At 36.3% G+C, this 25,796-nt stretch overlaps 1 protein-coding gene across 1 annotated transcript in view; it reads left to right on the forward strand.

Annotated features, from left to right (window-relative positions):
• The window catches only part of Git (ARF GTPase-activating protein GIT1), a 707,749-nt gene that overhangs the window by 74,419 nt on the left and 607,534 nt on the right, over window positions 1-25,796 (forward strand). Inside the window, exon 4 of the mRNA XM_090400625.1 lies at window positions 21,854-21,966. Within this exon, the coding sequence (XP_090256751.1) occupies window positions 21,854-21,966 (113 nt within the window). The remainder of the gene's footprint in view (window positions 1-21,853; window positions 21,967-25,796) is intronic.

Here is a 25,796-nt window from a genome sequence, read left to right on the forward strand (position 1 = left end):
AGTATTTTCAGAGACAATCACAACCATCCATGTCCAAGGTGGGATTCGAACCCACAGCCTTTTGGTTGGAGAGTGTGTACACTAACTGCTCGACCAACCAGGCCGGCATATATTTGGTTTAATCCTTTATCCAAGTGGAAGCAAACAAGTTTGCGCCTGAAGTATTTTCAGGACTGGGACAACTCGTGGTAAAGGTGGTATAAGTTCTCATCACTTGCCTTGGTATCTCCCATAATGCAACGCACATCTCCTTGTGGATGTGTATAATGCTATGCATTAAGAGAAGGGAAACTACCCAGACTGGTTTCGACCTTTACTGAGGTCTCATCAGTGGGAGCCAGACCCAAAGGTGGAACTAAGGTGGAAGTAATGCAAGTCATATTTACCTATACCAGTTGCCAAAAGGTGTCACACCTTATTATTAAAATTCTCTGGATTAGAGATAAGTTGCTGGAAGTTTTTTCATTTGGCTATGCTACCAATTATATATTTGTTTTAATCTTGCCTCTCTCTCTCTTGTTACTGTAATATCTCCACCTGGATGATATATACTCTTGCAAAGTGTTCACTTATTCTAGTATTTTGCTGATTCAGCTACTTCCCTACCATTTGCATTCATTAAAATCATTATGCCATAAACATTCTTCCTTTTACTTGCAACATACTGAAATAACTCTTTTGGGATTATCTTAGGCATGTACTGTTAACTTCCTTTCATACTCTGATTTTGTCTTTCTTAATATGCTGGTCACCCTTCTGGCTTCTGTTTTGTACTGCTTATGTCTATTGGTCACCTTTCCACCTTGAATTCCCTCCACAATGTTTCTTCTTTTATAGCTCTAGCTTAATATTGGTATTCATCCATTTAATTCCCACTTGCTTTATTCTCCTGACTCTAGGTATGAAGTCTGTTATTACTTCTATCAAACACCTTGCAGTTTCACATATCATGGCACTAATCTAAATAATCTCATAAGCTTTCATACTAACCAGCCCTATAATTTTATAAGTACCCCCCCCTGTCCCCTTAACTGAAAATTCCTTACATTTAATCACTTCTCAGGTCAAGACCATATGATCACTCTCACTAATTAGTGGCAATGTGGTCGTATTGGTTATAGATACATTCTCTGATGCAATTATCTAGTGCACTAACCCTCTAGTACATTTCATCACATGCTGCCTCAGGTAATTAATCCTTAGTAAATGCATAAATTTCATTTCCTTCCTCCCATGTGTCCCCATAGTTGAAATCCCCCATAATAATTACCTGCCTTCCTCTCACTGAACTTATTATTTACATTACTTTTATAAGCAAAACAGTTTATATTTGATGAGGAACAAGTAACAAGACCATTCAAAACTGTTTTGCTCACTGTGGTTTTAGGCATTCAATCATAGATATGTCAGATTCGGGGTGCTTAAGGGTCAAAGCTGTATAACTGAGTGGAGACCTCCACATAGCCTTTAAAGGAATGCGGAGAACCGACCAGGGCTTCTGACCTAATGTCCAATCCTCACCTTCTCGTGGTGCACCCTGTTGGGTATCTACTTGGATACTGAACGGACGAGGATAGGCTGGCAATTTGGGATTTAGCCGACCAAATTGTATTCTTATTGGTTAACCAAAATATAGAATGATGGTACAACATGACAAAATTTCATGCCGGCTGGGGCGTCGCCCGGTTAAACAAGGCCCCCGTTGTTTTCGCCAGGAAACTAGGGCGAACAGCGAAAAGTCAGCTACTGGAACAAATCTGAAAACAAACCCCAACTCAACATCACCAGAGTTAAAGATCGGTACTATCAACGTAAGAAGCCTGAATGGCAAAGAAATGGAGCTAGCTGAGGAATTAGATAAGTACCAGATCGACATAATAGGGGTGACTGAAACAAAAAAGACCAAAACTGGTGAGATCTTTCTGAGCAATAAATACAAAATGTTATATTCAGGCAATGACAATCAAGGAAAAGAAGGAGTAACCATAGTATTCAACACAAAATACGCAGCTATTCTTCTTGAATGGCAGTCAGTCTCAAGTAGAGTAATGTGGGCAAATATGAGAATGGGGAATTGGACAATGAGACTTATTTGTGCCTATGGTCCCACAGAAGGTTCTACTAAGGTAGAAGTGGAGGAATTTTTTGAGGCTTTAGAAAAAGCAACTGACACAATGAAAAATGAAAAGTTGGTCCTTGTTGAGGATCTAAACAGCAGAGTAGGAAATGATTGTGAGACATACAAAAATATTTTGGGAAAATTTGGAGCAAATAGCAAAGCTAATAATAATGGCAAATATCTGTTGGATTTCTGCTCAGGACATGGACTGGTTATTACTAACACCATGTTCCAAAATAAAAATGTGCACAAATTCACATGGAGAGAAGAGGCTAGGAATAAGAAAAGTCTCATTGACTATGTTATTGTTGATAGTGATGTTTTCTCCCTGGTGCAAGACACCAGAGTGTACAGAGGATTTTAAATTGGAAGTGATCACTATTTAGTCTTGAGCAGGATAAAATTGAATTTCATATTGAAAAGAATAACATGTAAGAAAGTTTTAAAGCGAATAAAAGTTGAGCAGCTCTCAGATGTGAACTGTAGGCTAAAATACACAAAGCTTATTGAAGAAAAAATGAAAGAGTTTGAGAACAGGAATCAAAATTTGGAGATTCAGTGGCAAACTCTGAAGAAAACATTGATTGATTCTGCCAGAGAGGCATGTGGTGAGGTTATCTGTAAGGATAAAAAAATCAGAACTCCCTGGTGGACACAGGAAGTTAAACAGGCAGTGAAGGAAAAGAAGAAAGCATATCAAAAGTTCCTGTCAAATAAGTCAGCTTGTGCTCTTAGAGAATATAGAGACAAATGCAAGAATGCTAAACACTGTGTAAAACTAGCTAAACAAAAGTCATGGGAGGACTTTGGCAAGAATATAGAAAATAAATATCAAGAAGGTGGCAAAATATTCTGGAGGTTGTTGAAGAAGCTTAGGAATTGAGGAAAGAGTGCTGTAAAAGGAATTAGAGATGATAAAGGTGACATGAAAACGGGAGAAAAAGATATTCTTGAAGTATGGAGTAATTACTTTGAAAAACTGCTAAATGAAACAAGCAGTGATGACAGCACAGTGGTAAAAAACACTGACCAGGCATGCAGTCAGAAATACATATCCATACTAGAAGTAAAAAAAGCCATCAAAGGCTTGAAATGTGGAAAGGCAGCAGGAGTAGATGATATTCGACCAGAAATGCTGAAGTATGGTGGTATAAGAGACTTACAGTGGCTGCACTGCATAGTTCAGAAAGCCTGGACTGAGGGACGAATTCCCGATGATTGGAGTAGAGCTCTCATAGTACCCATATATAAAAAGGGAAATAAAACTGCGTGTGAGTATTACAGAGGTATTTCCCTACTGAGTGTTCCGGGCAAGATTTATGCCAGTATACTTGAGAAACGGTTGAGATGAATTGTGGAAGAAAAGCTTGGTGAAGAACAAGCTGGATTCAGGCCAAATAGAGGCTGTCAGGATCAGATCTTCACTTTACGACAAATAGTTGAAAAAGCATGGGAATATAACAAAGATCTGTATTTAAGTTTTGTCGATCTGGAAAAGGCATATGACAAGGTGCCAAGAGAGAAGCTATTCAATACGCTGCGGTTATATGGTGTCAATGGGGCATTATATCAAGCAATACTTAGTCTTTATTTGAGTTGTAAGTCAGCAGTTAGAATTGAAGGAAGTACAGGAAGATGGTTTAATGTTAAATCTGGTGTGAGACAAGGATGTACATTATCCCCTCTGTTATTCATTATCTATATGGATCACATTATGAAGGAAAGTGGTATTAAACATGATATCAAAATTGGAGATGTTAATGTCGGCTCTTTGCTTTATGTGGATGATGTTATACTTCTAAATAAATCCGCTACAAGTCTGCAAGATTCTCTGACTAAATTGAATAGCTGTTGTAATGGATATGGTATGAAGGTCAGCAATAAAAAGACAAAGACAATGAAAATAGGCAGAATCATTGACTGTGTTGTGAATGGAGAACCTGTAGAACAAGTAAAACATTTCAGCTATTTAGGCACGATTTTTACTGAAGATGGTAAATTAAATATAGAAATAGACAACAGAATAAGCAAAGCTGGTATGGTGGGAAGTCAATTGAATAAATTCATATGGAATAAAAGAGAAATTAGTCAGAACACTAAATTAGCTGTGTACAAGACAGTGTTCAAACCAGTTTTAACTTATGGATCTGAGAGCTGTGTCAGAAGTAAAACACTTGACCAAAGACTAGAGACCACAGATATGAGAGTCCTGAGAAAGATTATAGGCGTGAACAGATGGCATCAATGGCAATATCATATTAAAAACGAGGATATTAGGAAAGAACTTGACATTGTCAGTATCCAGGAATGTGTTAGCAGAGCTAATCTCAGGTGGTATGGTCACTTAAACAGAATGGGCGAGGAAAGATTAGCAAAACAAGTGTTCTCTGCCAGGTTGGCAGCAAAACGACCTAGAGGAAGACCAAGATATAGGTGGATTGATACTGTACAAAGTGCTTTAGAAGATAGAAATATAAGATCTGATAATGTTGGAGTCTTGACAAGTAACAGACTGATTTGGAGGAAAATTGTAGATAGGAAATTAATAATGATGTAATATTTTCATGTAGTACTATCATATCCTGTACACCCCTTGAGGGTACATGGCAGGAATTTGATGATGATGATATGTCAGATTCAGCCAATGATGGAAATCACATTCTACTCATTATCAAACTGTTTATAGTTTTTGATTGACATCAAAAACTATAAACAGTTTGTATAATTGATGGTAATCTTTAATACTATAATGAAAATACTGAGAAGGAAATTGTGGCAAAGCACAAAGGATAGCTGTCATATTGTTCTTGAATTCATTCATTCATGTTACTTGCATACAGAACATCCAGTGACATTCCATTCCAATCACGCACCTCTCTATGAGAGGAAAATGTAGCCCCCCCCTCTTCTTGACAGCATTCCTTATCAACTTCCAAGGATGCTCTTGTATCCTTTCCCACCCTCTGTAAAATAAAAAATTCCATTACTAAAATTCTGTATAACTCTTTCAGAATTTTGCAACTCTCAATCATATTGTTCCCCTTTCTCCTTTGCTAGTTTGCTTGTGTGCAGCCTACAAATTTGATTGTTTGCTAGTGTGTGCAGCCTACAAATTCCCAATGTGTCGTCATAATTAGTATTCCACATATCATTTTTGACACTTGCCTTTGCACTCTCTCTCTCTCTCTCCACTGTATCAGAATCCCCATGGAACCAGGAACAGTCCAAGTAAGGTCTTATCATGGCCTTCTACAGAGGCAAAATGACTTACTTATCTTTACATGTCAAAGTTCATTTCAGCATTGCAATTATTCACTGAGTTGTATTTACAATCCTTGCTATATGACCCTTGAACTTCATCACCTTATTCAACTTCTTGTCTTCCAAAAGCTTCAAGATCCCCCTAGCCTGATGAGTTTCTTCTATCATAATCTCACCAATATCATATGACATTGGTATCTAATCACACCAAACTGCAAGACCTTACATTTATTAACATTGAACTGATAGCCATTTTCTTATGCCCACAATTCCAGCATACCGAAATCATTTTGCAAGTACTGCATATCAGAAGAATTCCTGATTACCCTACCTATTTTTGCCATCATCAGCAAATAGCTGTATGTCGCATGTCAAATCCTTTGTGTCATTAATGTACAAATTGAATAACAATTAATGAAGGATTGGTTTTGTTACCTTGAATCTTGTAGATTTCCCCCCTGTCTGCCATTAGGACTTTTTGATCCGTCAATCACTCAGTCATCCTCTTATTCATGCCAATAGTTTATAATCCAATCCCATATTCTTCAATATATGCAACAGTCTTCCATACTGTATTGTCAAAAGCATGTATTGTACCAAAGAATATCTGAAGATATCATGTAATCATACCCAAAGTTAGGGATGAATTGTGTAATATCATTGAGCGAGAGCTGCAAAGTTGTAGATGGAATATAAAGAGAAAGGTGAATAGCAGGTTATTAACCACACTACAAAGCCCTTGCTAAAAGGTTAACCAGCATGAAAGAAGGAAAAGTCAGAATATGAGAGTAAAATTAGCTGGGCAAATAAAATCCCAGATTTTTTTTGTGATAAGAGAAAGAATGATTATAGAAGGATAACATTAATGAATTCTAATGGTAAGAAAGTTACAGATGCAGAAGAAATAGTTCAGTCATTGCATGATCACATTGCATAATTTCATCCTAAGTTTTAATAAAATATTCAACTATATTTGGTGGAAGGTCAGCATGTTTAATGTTTCTGCGAAATTAGTGATTTTATCTGCCCTCTCCCTGGCCCCCTTTTCCCATAAACTCTTCTCCTTCCTCTAAAAAATAGTTGCTATTTTCAGTCCCCTTTTTCATCTTTTTCCCACCTTACAAAAAAAGTGCTCCACCCACCTTTAAAAATAATATATGTGTATATTATACAAAAAACCCAGGTTGTTTCAAATTAATTCTCCCACATTGCCTAAGCCCCCCCCCACTCCCCTTTCAACACCATAACAACAGAAGCATGCACCACACTGCAGAAAGAAGACAGACAACAACATCCAAGAAAAAGTATGTGCGAATTTTCTTCTGTTATGTTACATATATTTGTCTCTAAAATACATAGAGGAGTAACATGCAGATTTTTATCTGTTTTATTCTGTTATTTTCTTATAATAATTAGTTTTTAAATATCATTGCTGATTTTCATGTCTTGATAGTAGATAATATTTCCTGATTTTTTGGAATACCATTAATATGAAAGTAGTACTGTAAAATGGCACCAAGTCTTTGCAAGAACAATAGAGCAATAACAAAGAGGAATGGAGTGAAATTGTTAGCAAAGTGGCTTGGCCCAGTAAATCATGTCATTTCAGGAACTAATGAGGATATTGAGTGTTAATTAACTTCAGAAATATCTAGATTTAAGCCAATCGTTAGAAGTTGACATAGGATCAGAAAAAGTTGAAAGTGATTAGAGAGGAGGCATTGGAAGGACAAGAAGAATAAGCAGTAAAAGGAGAAAACACACACACACACACACACACACACACACACACACACACACACACACACACACACACACACACACACACACACACACACACACACACACAGAGAGAGAGAGAGAGCGCATTGAATCAGGTATGATTTCATGTAAACAATCAGTTTGCTAAAATCGATAATACAAAAGGATATTATATGGTATGTAGATTCATTCATAAAACATGCAGGTGATGACCATGTGATTACTTTGATTTCCGAGTGCCAAATTAAAATTTAATGAATGTAATTGAAAAGTATGGTAGCTTTGTAGGAACAAATGATTTGTCTGGATGATAAATACAGTATGAAAAGGAATATTATTATTTTTACTAGACACCTCCAGGAAGTCCAAAGACTCATCGAGGGAGGGCACCTGCTCCACAGCTCTGTCTCCGCTCAATCCATCAACTGACCTCAACGCCATCTACCGCTGACCACCGCTACTAGTATTTCCACAGACAATCACAAACATCTATGCTCACAGCGAGATTCGAACCTGCAGCCTTTTGGTTGGAGAGTGATTAGCGTATTTGGAAAAAGCAAGGGTGAAGAGTGAGAAAGTATAAATAGTATATTACCTAGCTATGATAGAAATGAATTGAGAAGAAGGGCTATGATGACAAATAATTTGATGTGTAGGCTGTATAGAAAGAATGGTTGCAAGTATTTGGTTGTGTGGAACGAGTTTGAGGGAAGAATGGATTTGTAAAAGAGAGGCAACCTATGCTTGAATGTGTTTAGTATCAGGGGTCTGGAAAAATTATTAATTGGGGTGAGACCTAACACAATGTTAAGGAAACTATTATTATGAGAGGAATGGTGAAAATCTGAGCAAAAGAGCAGCCATGTTATAACTATTTTAATTAGAGGCGTTATCATGGAAAAGATTATGAGGAAAAAACAATACGTCCATTTTGGATTTATTAAGTACGAGATAGGATATCAGTTCTTGAGGATGTTAATATTCTTATTAATCTAATAAGATTAATAAGAATATTAACTACAGAAGTGAGTATTCAAAAAAGTATGCAGGTAAGTTATGTCTGTGTGCAAATGCAAGGAGCATAAGAAATAAAAATGTAGACTTTATTGCCTTGGTGAACACTTTAGGGCAACACATTGTATGCATTAGTGAGACCTGGGTATCAGAGGCAGATATATCAACTAGCATTAAGTAATGATACAGTATTTTTTGGAAAGACAGACAGGAGAAGAGGGGGGGGGTTGCTGCTAATGATATTGGATGAATTGGATGCAATATCAGTGTAGTCAGGGTAGAAAGCTAGGACTGCAATAATAGTAACTGTTTTTCATATGGCAGTGCATTTGAGGCCATCTGATATGAGTTGGAGTCTAAAAATAAAGTACAATAGTGGGAGTTGTAACAGACCCAGTGTATCAGTAGCTAGTGATGAAAAAATGCATTGCCAAATAAACATGATGGGTGCAAAACTAATAATCATTATGGATGATTTTAATTATCCTAAAATTGATTGGATAGCAGTGAAATCTCATGAGAAGAATGAAACCAAATTTATCGAACTGTTGCAAGGAAACTTCCTCAAGCAGCATCTGACAGAAGTAACTTTAGGTCTAAGAGAGTTGATCTGATTATAATATTAGATGGAGTTTATTTGAAGATGTAACTGTCTGCCTCCAATTAGTAACAGCAGTCATGATGTTATTGACTTGGGAAACAGCTAAGTTTATGGGTGTTCTGTTCAGAAAAGGTTACATGCAGAACTACAAAGCAGGAAATTATAACCAACTGAGGAATATGCTATGTTATTTTCCCATTGTATTGTTTGCTAGATGGGAAGGATATCAGCAGTCCATGGAAAGCATTTAAAAAAAATACTGAAACGATGCAATATTAGAATGTATCCCTAAAATTCAAAGAATAAATAGGGTAAGAGTGAAATGGATGTGCAGTGAGCAAGAGAAATGTGGTCATTCTTAAGAAAAAGATGTCAGTTAGAAGGCCAAGAGAGTTACAAAAGCAGGCCAGAAGAGTTACAATTTTTGTATGGAAAGCCAAGTCTAATAAGTATAAAAAAAAAAACTGGCCCCACATAACCACTGAATGGAGAAGAGATTTTTCAGCTAATTTTTCAGAGAGTTGACAGATGCAGAAGAGATTGTTGAGCTAATGAGTGCCCATTTTGCTACAAGCGATCAACCTAATATATGCAACATTGAGTTCATTGCTGCCTCTTCCTGAATGAAAAAAGTCACATGTATCAGGATTAGGTATCATGGATTAGGATCAGTAATAGGGATTGATGAGAAATCAACATGGATACAAAAACAGTGTTTAGCTGAACTGGCTATTTCTAGGCTGTATAATTTGAGTTTCAGAACTGGGAAGATTCCACAAGAGTGGAAAGAATGTATGATGATAATAATAATAATAATAATAATAATCACATTGCACAGTAGTGGGGCAACGACTGATGTGTGTCTATCAATGACAGAGCTGGTGAAGATTTTGGAAAAGTTTGTTAGAGTTTATATATAGAAATGGGTTGACAGAGAATCAGTACTTTTGCAATGAATGGCACATTAAGGAGAAAGTCATGTTTGAGCAACTTGTTCACATTTTATAATGTTACTATTGAGTTAGAGAATGGAGGATGGATATACCTATGGTATATCCATCCTCCATTCTCTTTTGGACTTTGCTAAGGCTTTTGACAGGATACAGCATGGAAGACTGTTGCATAAATTGGGGAACTTGGGATTCAGTTATAAAATATTAACATAGATAAGAGGGTGATTGACTGACAGATATCAGAGAATGATATGTTAGGGATGTAAGTCTTCAAGATTTAAGGATACCAATGTACCACAGGTATCAGTTCTTGTTTCATTGTTATTTGGTCTTTACATTAATAACTGGAAAAACATTTAAACAAAAGGTGCAAGGAAATTGAAGAAAGCAATATTATGGGTAGAAAGAGATCTGTTCAGAAAATAATGATGTTACAGGGAAGTCTCTCCCTAGATTACAAGTTGTAAAAAAGTAATTTGGAAAAATATCTGATGGAAGAAGAAGCAGTGAAGAAAAGATGGAAAGAGTATGTAGAGGATTTCTACAAGATTTGTACAAGAAAGATAATATTGAAGGAGAATTTATCATGATAATGATGTTACATGATAAAGAAAAGTGAAGTGATATCAGCAATGAAACAGCTGCCAAAAGGAAAAGCTCCTGGAGCTGATGGAGTGTCAGTGGAATTATTAAGAACAGCTGGGGATGAAGTAGTGAATATATTGATTGAAATTTATCAACAGGTTTGGAAACAATTAGTATTCATCCCAATTCCAAAAAAATCAAACTCCAGAGATTGTGAAAATTATAGAACCATTGCTTTAATTTCACATGCGAGTAAAGTTATACTGAAAGTGATCCAGTAATGACTGGAGCCATATGTGAATAGAGAAATGCCTCGGGAACAGGTAGGCTTTAAGAGAGGTAAAGGTACTATGAGACCGAATAGGAAATATGAGATGGATCATGGAAAGAACAAGAGAATTTCAGAAGGAAATATTCATCTGTTTTATTGATTATAAGAAAGCTTTTGATTGCGTGGATCACAACACGCTGTGGATTGTAATGAGATCAATTGGGAATACCTGAGTATCTGATTCTCTTGATGAGAGAGCTGTATGTCAACCACGAAGCTTCACTAAAAACAATCTTTGGAGAAACATTGTTCGAGTTGAAAAAGGGGTGCAGCAGGGTTGTATGCTGTCGCCATATCTTTTTAATATTTACAGTGAATAGATTATGAGAGTGGCTAACTTAGAGAAATATCCAGCTGTAATTAAGATTGACAGCAGAAAATAATTTAAGATATGCAGATGATGCAACCCTGACAGCAGAAATTAAGGAAGATCAGGAGTTGTTGTTTCTAATGGTTAAGAGGGAAAATAACCAAGCTGGGCTTAATTTAAACATTAGCAAAACAAAAGTGTTGTTTTTTGCAAGTGTTCTCTGCCAGGTTGACAGGAAAAAGACCCAGAGGACCAAGATATACGTGGATTGATACAGTAAAAAGTGCTTTAGGAGACAGAAATATAAGATCTGATAATGTTAATGTAAAATCATCTGTATATCTTAAATTATTTATTTTTCTGCTGCCAATCTTAATTCCAGCTGGATCTTTCTCTAAGTTAGCCGCTCTCGTAATCTATTCACTATAAATATTAAAAATATTAATTATCCTCTGAGTTGCCTTTGCAATCTCTGCAATATGGCCCTTGAACTTCAATTTGATATCTTCTCATCCCTAGCTCCACCAATATAATATGACACTAGGTATGTCATTACAAAGTGCATAACTTTACATTCACTCACTGAACTACATGTGTTGTTACATGCCCACAATTTCAGCCTATTCAAATTATTCTGCAGGTACTGCATATCAGCTGCATTCCTTATTAAATTGCCTATCTTTGCTTCACCAGGGTTTCCTAAACTGTGTTCTGCGAGAAGTTCCTGGAATTTGTCATTTTAGTTTTCTAAGCATTTTTTATGAATAAATATTTTATAGTGGAAATATTCTGAGGAGAATAATATTCGAGAATATGTCGAAAAGCTTGGACCCAGAATGCCTAATAACATTTGTGTATCGTTAATTTTCACACATCGAAACCTTTCAACATTTGTGAAAGAGAATACCGCTGTTTATGATCGATCATAAAAATTGCCTGCAAGTGGATTATAACAATCGGCGGCGCATAATATTTTTCATACAAGTTTTTAAGCAGCGATGCAGAGGCTGACCCTGATTAATAGAGAAGCAGTAAAATTTGCAGAAGAGTAGAAGAGGCAATAGGGCCATACCGTCGGTTGTATGAAAAAAAGAAACAAAATTCCCACCAAACTACGTTAGCTCAATTCTTTGTTAAGAAGTTGAATAATAAAATTTATATTCTGAATATGTTTTTTAGTCTTTTAGCTTCATGATTTTACTTTAACTAGGGCCTGAGACATACCTTAATTTCTAAAATACAAACTTATATACAGCAATCCCTCAATTAGTGCGCCTAATGCGTTCTTTAAAACAGGCGCATTAATCGAATATAATAACCTATGGGAAAAAGTATAATTTGTTCCTCAAATTTCTTTTTTGAACCTTAATTTTTTTTATAAAAGAATTAAGGTATTAAACTAAACATATTTGGTCGTTTTATAATTAAAATACAAACTTATTTATTACTGACCATTTACAAAACAAACTTACATTAGAGTCTACCAGTTTCGCCAGCAAATTGTCTGGCTTTTTCAAGGCGTTTTCGGAGACATTAAAACTAGTAAATGCAAATTGAAAGGAACATAAAAAATGTTGTAAACCAACTAGTAGCTAAGGTTACACGTTTGCGTGACAGAGAGGACTTTTGTTCTTATTCATTACCACGCATGCGTGTTTGTTGTAAATGTGTAATTTGATTACTGGCTAGCTGTAGTTCAGATTGATAGTTCAGATATCCTCCTCTTCTGATATATCAGAAGAGGAGGATACACAGACTGAACTCTCACTAATAGCCAACACATTATCACAAAATGGATATCCTCAAAACATCATCAAAAAATATCTATATGGTGACAACCCCAGACAAGAAAAATCATGCCCCCAGCACATTTCTACTGTAGTGATCCCTTTCATCAAGTCAATTTCTTCTCAAATAGCCAGAATACTAAGAGCCTGCAACATCAGAGTGGTCTTCAAACTAACCACCAGCATCAGACAAGTTTTAGGATTCCCCAAAAGATAAGGTGCCTTTCTACAAATATCCAGGAGTATATTACATTCCTTGCTCCTGTGGTCTTGCCTACATCGGACAAACTTCGTGGAGTTTAGAAATTAGACAAAAAGAACATGTCGGTGATGTAAACCACAACAGAAGTATCTCTTCCGGCTTAGCACATCATTTCTGTAATCTACCCACACGATAGAGTGGCAAAACAGCTCCATGCCATATCTGGATGACGACTGCAGACATCGTTTATTCAAGGAATCCACAATAGTGTTAATGACCGGTGGAAACCTCGACAGAAATCAGGATGCAATCCTAAACAGTTCGTGGAAAAACCTGATCCTATTTCTAAATCAATCTCAACTACAGCTAGCAAGTAATCACATTACACGTTTACAACAAACACACATGCGTGATAATGAATAAGAACAATAAGTCCTCTCTGTCATGCAAATGTGTAACCTTAGCTACTAGTTGGTTTACAACGTTTTTTATGTTCCTTTCATTTTGCATTTAATAGTTTTTATATCTCCGTAAACACCTCGAAAAAGCCAGACAGTTTGCTGGCGAAACTGGTAGGCTCTGATGTAAGTTTGTTTTGTAAATAGTCAGTAATAAATAAGTTTGTATTTTAATTATAAAACAACTTTTTTTTTTATAATTAAAATACAAACTTTTTTATTACTTATTAATTATAAAACGATGGGATGCTTAAGTGTCAAAGCTGTATAACTGAGAGGAGACCTCCACATAGCCTTTAAAGGAATGCGGAGAACTGACCAGGGCTTCTGACCTAATGTCCATTCCTCACCTTCTCGTGGTGCACCCTGTTGGGTATCTACCTGGATACTGAATTAATGAGGATGGGCTGGCAATTTGGGAGTTAGTTGACCAAATTGTATTATTATTTGTTAAACCAAAATAAAAAATGATGGTACAACATGACAAAATTTCATGCCGGCTGGGGTGTTGCCCAGTTAAACAAAGCCCCCGTTGTTTTTGCCGGGGAACCAGGGCGAACAACGAAAAGTCAGCTACTGGAACAAATCTGAAGCTCACCCCCAACTTAACATCACCAGAGTTAATGATCGGTGCTATCAACATAAGAAGCCTGAATGGCAAAGAAATGGAGCTAGCTGAGGAATTAGATAAGTACCAGATCGACATAATAGGGGTGACTGAAACAAAAAAGACCAAAACTGGTGAGATCTTTCTGAGCAATAAATACAAAATGTTATATTCAGGCAATGACAATCAAGGAAAAGAAGGAGTAGCCATGGTATACAACACAAAATACGAGGCTAATCTTCCTGAATGGCAGTCAGTCTAAAGTAGAGTAATGTGTGCAAATATGAGAATGGGGAACTGGACAATGAGACTTATTTGTGCCTATGGTCCCACAGAAGGTTCTACTAAGGTAGAAGTGGAGGAATTTTTTGAGGCTTTAGAAAAAGCAACTGACACAATGAAAAAGGAAAAATTGGTCCTTGTTGGGGATCTAAATAGCAGAGTAGGAAATTATTGTCAGACATACAAAAATATTTTGGGCAAATTTGGAGAAAAGAGCAAAGCTAATAATAATGGCAAATATCTGTTGGATTTCTGCTCAGGACATAGACTGGTTATTATTAACACCATGTTCCAACATAAAAATGTACACAAATTCACATGGAGAGAAGAAATGTGGAACAAGTAAAACATTTCAGTTACTTAGGTGCGATTTTTAGTGAAGATGGTAAATTAAATATAGAAATAGACAACAGAATTAGCAAAGCTGCTATGGTCGGAAGTCAATTGAATAAATTCATATGGAATAAGAGAGAAATTAGTCAGAACACTAAATTAGCTGTATACAAGACAATGTTCAAACCAGTTTTAAATTATGAGTCTGAGAGCTGGGTCAGAAGTAAAACACTTGACCAAAGACTAGAGACCGCAGATATGAGAGTCCTGAGAAAGATTATAGGCGTGAACAGATGGCATCAATGGCAATATCATATTAAAAATGAGGATATTAGGAAAGAACTTGACATTGTCATCATCCAGGAATGCGTTAGCAGAGCTAATCTCAGGTGGTATGGTCACTTGAACAGAATGGGCGAAGAAAGATTAGCAAAACAAGTGTTCTCTGCCAGGTTGGCAGCAAAATGACCCAGAGGAAGACCAAGATATAGGTGGATTGATATGGTACAAAGTGCCTTAGACGATAGAAATATAAGATCTGATAATGTTGGAGTCTTGACAAGTAACAGACTGATTTGGAGTGAAATTGTAGATAGGAAGTTAGTAATGATGTAAATTTTTCATGTAGTACTATCATATCCTGTACACCCCTTGAGGGTACATGGCAGGAATTTGATGATGATGATGATAAAACGACCAAATATGTTTAGTTTAATACCTTAATTCTTTTATAAAAAAATTAAGGTTCAATAAAGAAATTTGAGGAACGAATTATACTTTATCCCATAGGTTATTATATTTGATTAGTGTGTTTTCGATTAATGCGCCTGTTTTAAAGAATGCATTAGGCGCACTAATCGAGGGATTGCTGTATATATATTTTGTCATACTCACACAAGCACACATACTCCTACACATGTGGATATTTATAAAAATAATATCATTATGAACTTTTATATATAAATGTTTATATATAAAATTTATTAATCAAAACCAATACATTTGTATACATATATGATTACTCCTAATATTTGTATAACAAGAAAAATATTACATCTGAAATACAAAAATTATGAAAAATTAATCTTTCAGGTTTTTGCTTTGGCAAAGTTTTGAATTAATTCATCTATATTGATTGTAGATGCAAATTCATGCTTTATAGATATTATTGCTAGACCAGTGAGTCGTTCCTGAGCCATCGTAGAGCGAGTGTAAGTTTTAATTTTGAGAAACTCCTTTCTGAATTTGCTACCGATATTGGCAATGTCGAAAAAATTCTCAGAGCAATAAACACATTTGGAACACAATTTTCTAAATATTTTTCCATATGTATGACAAGACATCTAATGAGGAAGTATTTTCTGGAATTCGCGTTGCTATTATTTGTAATTCACTACGTAAATCTGTTCCGTCAATATCTCTAGAATTATCATGTGTTAAATAATTTTCCAATATCAAACATTTTTAAGCAGTTCTGCTGAAGTAATTTTTTGAAATTCGTATACTGTATATTTACAAGAAAACGATGTATAACTGAGAGGAGACCTCCACATAGCATTTAAAGGAATGCAGGGAACTGACCAAGGCTTCTGACCTAATGTCCAATCCTCGCTTTCTCATGGTGCACCCTGTTGGGTATCTACCTGGATACTCAATGGATAAGGCTTGGCTGGCAGTTTGGGATTTAGCCGACCAAATTGTATTCTTATTGGCTTAAACCAATAAACAAAATGATGGTACAACATGACAAAATTTCATGCTGGTTGGGGCGTCGCCCATTTAAACAAGGCCCCCGTTAATTTTGCCAGGGAACCAGGCCGATCAGCGAAAAGTCAGCTAATGGAACAAATCTGAAAGCTCACCCCAACTCAACATCACCAGAGTTAAAGATCGGTACTATCAACATAAGCCTGAATGGCAAAGGAATGGATCTAGCTGAGGAATTAGATAAGTACCAGATTGACATAATAGGGGTGACTGAAACAAAAAAGACAAAAACTGGTGAGATCTTTCTGAGCAATAAATACAAAATGTTATATTCAGGCAATAACAATCAAGGAAAAGGAGTTGCCATAGCATTCAACACAAAATACAAGGCTCATCTTCTTGAATGGCAGGCAGTGTCAAGTAGAGTGATGTGGGCAAATATGAGAATGGGGAAATGGACAATGAGACTTATTTGTGCCTATGGTCCCACAGAAGGTTCTACTAAGGTAGAAGTGGAGGAATTTTGAGGCTCTAGAGAAAGCTACTGACACAATGAAAAAAGAAAAGTTGATCCTTGTTGGGGATCTAAATAGCAGAGTAGGAAGTGATTGTCAGACATACAAAAATGTTTTGGGAAAATTTGGAGAAAAGAACAAAGCTAATAATAATGGCATATACCTGTTAGATTTCTGCTCAGGACATGGACTGGTTATTACTAACACCATGTTCCAACATAAAAATGTGCACAAATTCACATAGAGAGAAGAAGCAAGGAATAAGAAAAGTCTCATTGACTATGTTATTGTTGATAGTGATGTTTTCTCCCAGGTGCAGGACACCAGAGTGTACAGAGGATTTGAAATTGGAAGTGATCACTATTTAGTCTTGAGCAGGATAAAATTGAATTTCATATTGAAAAGAATAACATGTAAGAAAGTTCTAAAGCAAATAAAAGTTGAGCAGCTCTCAGATGTGAACTGTAGACTAAAATACACAAAGATTATTGAAGAAAAAATGAAAGAGTTTGAGAACAGGAATCAAACCTTGGAGATTCAGTGGCAAGTCTTGAAGAAAGCCCTGATTGATTCAGCTAGAGAAGCATGTGGTGAAGTCCGCAAGGATAGAAAAATTAGAACTCCATGGTGGACACAGGAAGTTAAAGAGGCAGTGAAGGAAAAGAAGAAAGCATATCAAAAGTTCCTGGCAAATAAGTCAGCTTGTGCTCTTAGAGAATACAGAGACAAATGTAAGAATGCTAAACACTGTGTAAAACTAACTAATCAAAAGTCATGGGAGGACTTTGGAAGAATATAGTAAATAAATATCAAGAAGGTGGCAAAATATTCTGGAGGTTGTTGAAGACGTTTAGGAATAGAGGAAAGAGTGCTGTAAAAGGAGTTAGAGATGATAAAGGTGACATGAAAACGGGACAAAAAGATATCCTTGAAGCATGGAGTAATTACTTTGAAAAACTGCTAAATAAAATAAGCAGTGATGACAGCACAGGTAAGAAACACTGATCAGGCATACAGTCAGGAATAGATATCCATACTTGAAGTAGAAAAAGCCATCAAAGGCCTGAAATGTGTAAAGTCAGCAAGGGTAGATGATATTCGACCAGAAATGCTGAAGCATGGTGGTATAAAAGTCTTACAGTGGCTGCACTGCATAGTTCAGAAGGCCTAGACAGAGGGACGAATTCCCGATGATTGGAGTAGAGCTCTCATAGTACCCATATATAAAAAGGGAAATGAAACTGAATGTGAAAATTACAGAGATATTTTTTCCCTACTGAGTGTTCCGGGCAAGATTTATGCCAGTATACTTGAGAAACGGTTGAGATGAATTGTGGAAGAAAAGCTTGGTGAAGAACAAGCTGGATTCAGGCCAAATAGAGGCTGTCAGGATCAGATCTTCACTTAAGACAATTACTTGAGAAAGAATGGGAATATAACAAAGATCTGTATTTAAGTTTTGTCATTCTGGAAAAGACATATGACAAGGTGCCAAGAGAGAAGCTATTCAATACACTACAGTTATATGGTGTCAATGGGGCATTAAATCAAGTAATACTTAGTCTTTATTTGAGTTGCAAGTCAGCAGTTAGAATTGAAGGAAGTACGGGAAGATGGTTTAATGTTAAATCTGGTGTGAGACAAGGATGTACATTATCCCCTCTGTTGTTCATTACCTATATGGATCACATTATGAAGGAAAGTGGTATTAAACATGATATCAGAATTGGGGATGTTAATGTCAGCTCTTTGCTTTATGCAGACGATGTTATACTTCTGAATGAATCTGCTACAAGTTTGCAAGATTCCCTGACTAAATTGAATAACTGTTGTAATAGATATGGTATGAAGATCAGCAATAAAAAGACAAAGACAATGAAAATAGGCAGAAACATTGGAAATGTCAACTGTGTTTTGAATGTGGAACAAGTAAAACATTTCAGTTACTTATGCACAATTTTTAGTGAAGATGGTAAATTAAATATGGAAATAGACAACAGAATCAACAAAGCTAGTATTGTAGGAAATCAATTGAATAAATTCATAGAATAAGAGAGAAATTAGTCGGAACTAAATTAGCTGTATACATGACAGTGTTCAAACCAGTTTTAACTTGTAGATCTGAGAGCTGAGTCAGAAGTAAAACCCTTGACCAGAGACTAGTCACCGCAGATACGAGAGTCCTGAAAAAGATTAGAGGCATGAACAGATGGCATCAATGGCAATATCATATTAAAAATGAGGATATTAGGAAAGAACTTGACATTGTCATCATCCAGGAATGCATTAGCAGAGCTAATGTCAGGTGGTATGGTTACTTGAACAGAATGTGCGAGGAAAGATTAGCAAAACAAGTTTTCTCTGCTAGGTTGGCAGGAAAACAACCCACAGGAAGACCAAGATATAGGTGGATTGATAAGGTACAAAGTGCCTTAGATGATAGAAATATAAGATCTGACAATCTTGACAAGTAACCGACTGATTTGGAGGAAAATTGTAGATATAAAGTTAGTAATGGTGTAAGTTTTTCATGCAGTACTATCGTTTTCTGTACCCCCCCCCCCCCTTGAGGGTACATGTCAGGAATTTGATGATGATCTTTGCTTCACTGATAAACAGCTGTATGTTATGCACCATCTAGTTGTTGAATCTTGGTGATGATCTTGTGAACAAAGACTCTTCATCCCACTCAGCCTCTATGTCGTTGTCCATTCAACTTTTTTGTGGTCTTCCACTTCTTCTTATCCACTCAATTTTCCCTCAATCGCCTTTTCCAATGACTCATGTATGCCCAAAGTACATCAACTTCTGTTCAGCAATCATTGCCTCCAAGGAGCATTCTGTCTTTATAGTCACTGAAACCTTTTTATCGGTCATTTTGCAGTCAATAGGATTCTAATAGTGTTCTCCATGCTCATAATTCAAACGAATGAATTTGCTTTCTATCTTTCTTCTTAATAATCCAGCTTTCACATCCATACATCACTACTGGAAATACCATTGCTTTGACAATTCTTTCATGGCCTAACCTACCTCTTATCTTTCAAAATTTTTATCAGGTTTAATAGCTTTTTTCCCTTGAATATCCAACTTTTAATTTCATCTTCACATTTACCATCGTTTCTTATTCAGGACCCCAGTAAATCATAACTTTCAATGATTTCTATTTTATCTCTATCATCATCATCATCAAATTCCTGACCTTCAAGGGATGTACAAGATATTATGATAATACTACATGAAAAACTTATGTCGTTACTAACTTCCTAGCAACAATTTTCCTCCAATTCAATCTGTAATCATTGAAAGTTATGATTTAGAATACTCATGGGAAAAAGCTATTAAACCTGATAAAAATTTTGAAAGATAAGAGGTAGGTTAGGCCATTAAAGTTAGAATTGTCAAAGCAATGGTATTTCCAGTAGTGATGTATGGATGTGAAAGCTGGATTATTAAGAAGAAAGACAGAAAGCGAATTCATTCATTTGAATTATGAGCATGGAGGATACCATTGGAATCCTATTGACTGCAAGAATGACCAATAAAAAGGTTTTAGTGATAAAGACAGAATGCTCCTTGGAGGCAATGATTGCTGAACAGAAGTTGATGTACTTTGGGCATATTATGTAAGTTATTGGAAAAGGCAGTTTTGTTGGGGGAAGATTGAGAGGATGAGAAGAGGAATACCACAAAAAAGTTGAATGTACAACATAGAGGCTGAGTGGGATGGAAAGTCTTTGTTCACAAGATCATCACCAAGATTCAACAACTAGATGGTGCATAACATACAGCTGTTTATCAGTAAAGCAAAGATAGGCAATTTAATAAGGAATGCAGCTGATATGCAGTACTTACAGAATAATTTGAATAGGCTGGAATTGTGGGCATGTAACAATACATGTAAGTTCAGTGAGTAAATGTAAAGTTATGCACTTTGTAATGACATACCTAGTATTATATTATATTGGTGAGATCAGGCTAGGGATGAGCAGATAGCAAATTGCAGAGATTGCAAAGGCAACTCAGAGGATAATTGCAATACTGAAATTACATGCAACTTATAAGGATGAGGAAGTTGTTTTGCCTCTTTACAAGGCTTTTGTTGTGACCTTGGTCTATTATGTGCAGGTCTGTTCTGGTTTCTGTGGTGATACTGACACAGTGGGAGGAGAGAGAGAGCAGAGGTGTTAATGATGGGATTATGAAATACAGATTACGAAGATTATGAAGATAGAGAATTTATGGACTGCAGACATTAAGCAAACTGGCAAAAGAGAGATGATTATAACTGACACCTTCTCCACGCAGTGAAAAATGGAGCAAAAGCTAGATTTTTCTCTATCAAGTGGTGCCTGATTGGAATGGATTATCATTGGAGATTGGGAGTGCAAGTAGTGTGAAGGAATTCAAGAAAAGTATGACAGCTGATGCAGGTAAAATACCTCTCTCAGTGAGTCCCTAGAGGTCTCATAATAAGAATAATAATAATGAATTTTTTGTACTATGTTGCTATTAATTATACAGGCATATCCTTTGAGTCCTGAGACTCATCATGGGAGAACCAAACTGTCAACACAACATCTATCATGCCTCTCCTTGAAACCATTAGCAGATAAATTAATTTTTTTTTTTATAAATTTCATCTCTAGATCAATTTTGGTGTGTTTACATATGAGTTTACTTCTTTCTTTCAGGGTTACACAGTGATCAGCAATCATTAGTATGAATAATTATGGAGACACACACACTACCATGTTAAAGAACCCACTTTAATTACTGTAAATTAAAACAAAATTCATTGCCTCGACCCTTATATCAAGTTCATCTTCAGGAACATACACATATACTAGATCACAAGCTACATTGGTACTTACTACAGTCGGCTTAACTAACTGAACTCTCGTGGGGAAAAAAAAAGAATCCATAATTATATTAGTAACACAACATCAGCAGTTACTAGTTTTATAGTCCTGTTACATTAAATTTCTGTTAGTTGTCTGAGGTTTTATATATATATATTTTTTTAGATGGTCCATTCCTTATATAACAGTGGTGCTAATTCTATTTGGGAACACACTTTGCTTGATCCTAGCTATACTAAGAGTGGAAGGAGAAAACCTGTTCCTAAAGATCCTGTTCAGTAAGTTTCTCTTGTTTTTTAGTCATTTATTTTAATAAGATAACAAATATTCTTAGCTGAATAGTGTTGACACCCCAACCGGCCATGACGTCTATAGACGTCCAGCTAAATCTGGATATGATTTTGTAACACCTGTTGAATAACATGGATAAGAAGTAATTTGGTCTCACTATTTCATTCACCTTACAGGTAGGGAGGTTAAAGAAATTTTCAGAAATATACAACCACTTAGAAAATTACCTGCATCAAGTTAGAACCTAATTCAGTGATTTAAACTCATATGTAGAAGTCATTCTACAGGATTAATGTGCATTAGTGAATTGTCAGTGTAACCAACTACAGTCGCATCTTCTTTCCCACAAATCTTAGTTCAATCTAATCATCAGATTAGATTAAATCTAATCATCAGACAAGTCAGATGTTTAGGTTGACATTTACTTCAAGCCTTTCCTGGCAGAAACACATATCCATAGTCTCCTCACCATTCAAAAGAGTAGTATATTTTTTTTCTCTTCACGATGTTGCTTATCCCATCATCTGTTTTTTAAAATATTAACAAGTTAGTGGTTTTAAACCTACAAAAAACAAAGTTTTGTTTCACTACAGGGCAGGTGATTAGAAAGAAGAAAGGAATTTATTAGCATGTGTTTCTTGGAGAGTTGAAGATTGTATTTCATTTGAGAAAAAAAAAAAAAACAGCTAAAAAAGAAAAATGAAGTGAATGAGAACTTGGTTTGGTGATTTTGGAGCTGAAAAGTATGAACATGTCTCGACATCCACATACTCTTCAGAATGTCTTCTTATTACACAATCATTTATGAACTATTCATACATGATTAGATGAAAATGGAGGAATGGTAGTGACCAATTCAGTGGAGCAATATCCATGGAAATACTTATGGAAAAGACAGTTGGAAGGAATCATTGAGAGAGTGATTATCTAACAGTTAGCTCTCCTTGATACAATCAAGCATTCTGAGTGAGGATTTTGGATTTTGTAGGTGTTAAGAGTTGAAGAGAAGTAATGTTTAGAATAGAAAAAAAGATATCAAGCTTTTGAGGTCAAAATAGACTATTGACATATTCCCTTTATGCCAGAATAGGCTAAATGTGAAAGTCAAATCATGAAGATTTTGGTTACTGAATGGAATGATATTAGTAGCACATTTCATTAAATTTTCTTCACTCTCAATTGAGATGGTTAAAAGATTGGTGCCTGAGGATCGAAGATTTTGAATTTGAGTCATCTGAGCCTTTAACATGTACAAACAAATGTAGTATATTGTCATTGGTAAAGCTATAAATAGTATTGGATGTTAGAGAAGATCATTGATGTATAAGAGAAAGACTGTGGCTGGAAGTACAGAGGCCTTGGGGGTACTCCGATAGAGAATCACAATTGACGCAAGATTGGAAATCACAATCTTGTGTCATGTCACAATCCTCTACAAGTTTTCTTGTTTACCCATGCTCTCATGGTCATTCCTAACCTTGTATCCTTCCGCTATAAATATGCCATGTGGAATGACCTTTGGAACTTCTGTTCTTCCTTCCCATGGTCAGATTACTGTTCTGCTCTAATGATTTGATTTGATTTTTTTTATGGCATAAAGACATCAAAGGTCATACTGCATCAGGACACAGGTCACAGCAGTACATATGGTAATTGGTTAGTAGGACACTCACAAACATACATGTCTTGGCAGGATTAAAACCCGCAGCATCCTGGCTAGAGAGTGGATACACTAACCACTCTGCCTACCAGGCTGGGATTCTGTTCTAATCATCCAAACACTTGCTTTGAGCAAGTCACTGAAATTACCTTCACTGTCATGAAACCCTTCATTCTTCATTCCATCCAAAATTCCCATCCACTTTCCAAGCTTTGGCTCAGCAAAAGGTGTATCAGAGCAGATGAAATAAAAAAACCCAGATTATGGGTAGCTTGCATCAAGAACACCAACTGCATATATAACCTATGCAGAAGCATGCAATAAATGTTAAACAGCTATCAATAAATTGCAGTTGTTTAAGAGTGGTTAGTAAGAGTGTGCAGATTAGGTTCTTTACTTGGAGAGTGGTGAATGAGTTGCCAGAGGTGATTGTGAGTGTCCCAACAATGTTAAATTTAAGGAGATGTATGATAGGTATTGCATAAATAAAGGATAGTGTGGTCGCCTGTGATGAGTCTTTTGACTCCATAGAGATACCCATTCAAACATAAAAAACACATACTTTGTAATGGTTTTCTTCTGTTGACCATCACAAAGTGTGTTTTTTTTTCTCTCCAAATAGCAGCCATGCCTTCTGTTCTTGTGCAAAGGCCATTGGATGGAACTTCTGCTAACCTGTGTTTCGACCTCTCTTCCTCATCCAGATTGCACCACTGTTACAGCATCTAAAGATAAAGCTGGCATTACTCTAATCCTCTGCTCTGCATAGATGACCAAGGCAAAAATCACCTCCTACTGTATCAGAAACTGAGCACTATATGCCTCATGTGGTTTTTCAGAAAAAACTACTATCAGAAAAATATTAATCAACTTATTCCAAAAATCTTCCTGTAACAATGGCATCTCTCCAGTTATACTCATATACTGTTTCCAAGAGCTAACAACCCTGTTTTATGCTAAGATGTCACTTATCCCAGTGCATGGCAGCAAGCTGTGGATGCACAAGCTCATCCAGAGCAGGTTTTCACAAACATTTATGTCCACAATGGGATTCGAACCCACAACCTGTGTGGGTTCTGCTCTTCAACTTGTTGACAGTAGGTGTGCTATCCACTCAGCCAATCAGGCCATCATTATATTCTTTAAAAAGTAAGATAAAAGCTATCAAAACTATTGTCCTATTGCCATCACCTCAATTCTCTCCAAATTATGATTTTCTGCATTATTTTTCCAAAATAATGGATCAGCAGCAACTTCTCCACAACCTAGAAACCTACCAGTTAATCAGTGACCACCAGTATGATTTCTGCCAATCCAGATCCACAGGTGACCTGTTAAAAGTAATATCACCCACCACTGGACACACGCACTGACAAAGTTTGGAAAAACACGTGTTATCACTCTTGACATTTCAAGAGCATTTCATCATGCTTGGCATTCTGGCTTGCTAAATTGCCATCCTTCATTTTACCTGTCACCCTCTGCAATTAGGTAGCAATCTTTCTCTCAGGTCGTTCACTTCATGTTATGGTGGATATTCTCTCTCTCTCTCTTCAACTTCTCACCAATTCAGGAGTGCATCGACAGACCATGTAGTGCTCAGGTATCCCAAGCTTCAAGATCATCTGAAACCAGGTGCCTCAAACACTGATTTCCATAGCATCTTTCAATGGGGCAAGGATAATGTTATCACCTTCATTATTACCAAATGCTGTCCTGCCTTTTCTCATTGAAAGGATCTCAGATCATTTTCCCTTTCCCTCAGTAATACACAAAGCACTGGACTGGATGAGTGAACTTATATTTACTTTTGGCCTCTCATTGCACAAATGCATCAAATCAGCTTCTAAAAATACTAGGCATTCTTTTCCACTCTGGACACTACTCCAGCTACTTACCCTGTACAAATGCACTTAAAACCTCTAAAAATTCTCAACACTATATAGAGGGGAGTAATTTGGCTAATAAATGACCCACCTTGATACTCATTTTATCCTTCCTTACAGAGGCACTCTTTTCAGCTGCATAACATCCTTTTTCAGTACAGCTACAAACACTTAACCTGCAATTCCTTTTCCTTCTTTATTCCATCTCTCTCTCTCTCTCTCTCCTCTTGGACAGCCTTCCTCAAGAAGTGTTCCTAACAGCTACAACGTC

This window comes from Typopeltis vanoorti, chromosome 1 (assembly GCF_054136105.1).
Source record: "Typopeltis vanoorti isolate ZY-2024b chromosome 1, IOZ_Tvanoo_1.0, whole genome shotgun sequence".
Lineage (NCBI taxonomy): Eukaryota > Metazoa > Arthropoda > Arachnida > Uropygi > Thelyphonidae > Typopeltis > Typopeltis vanoorti.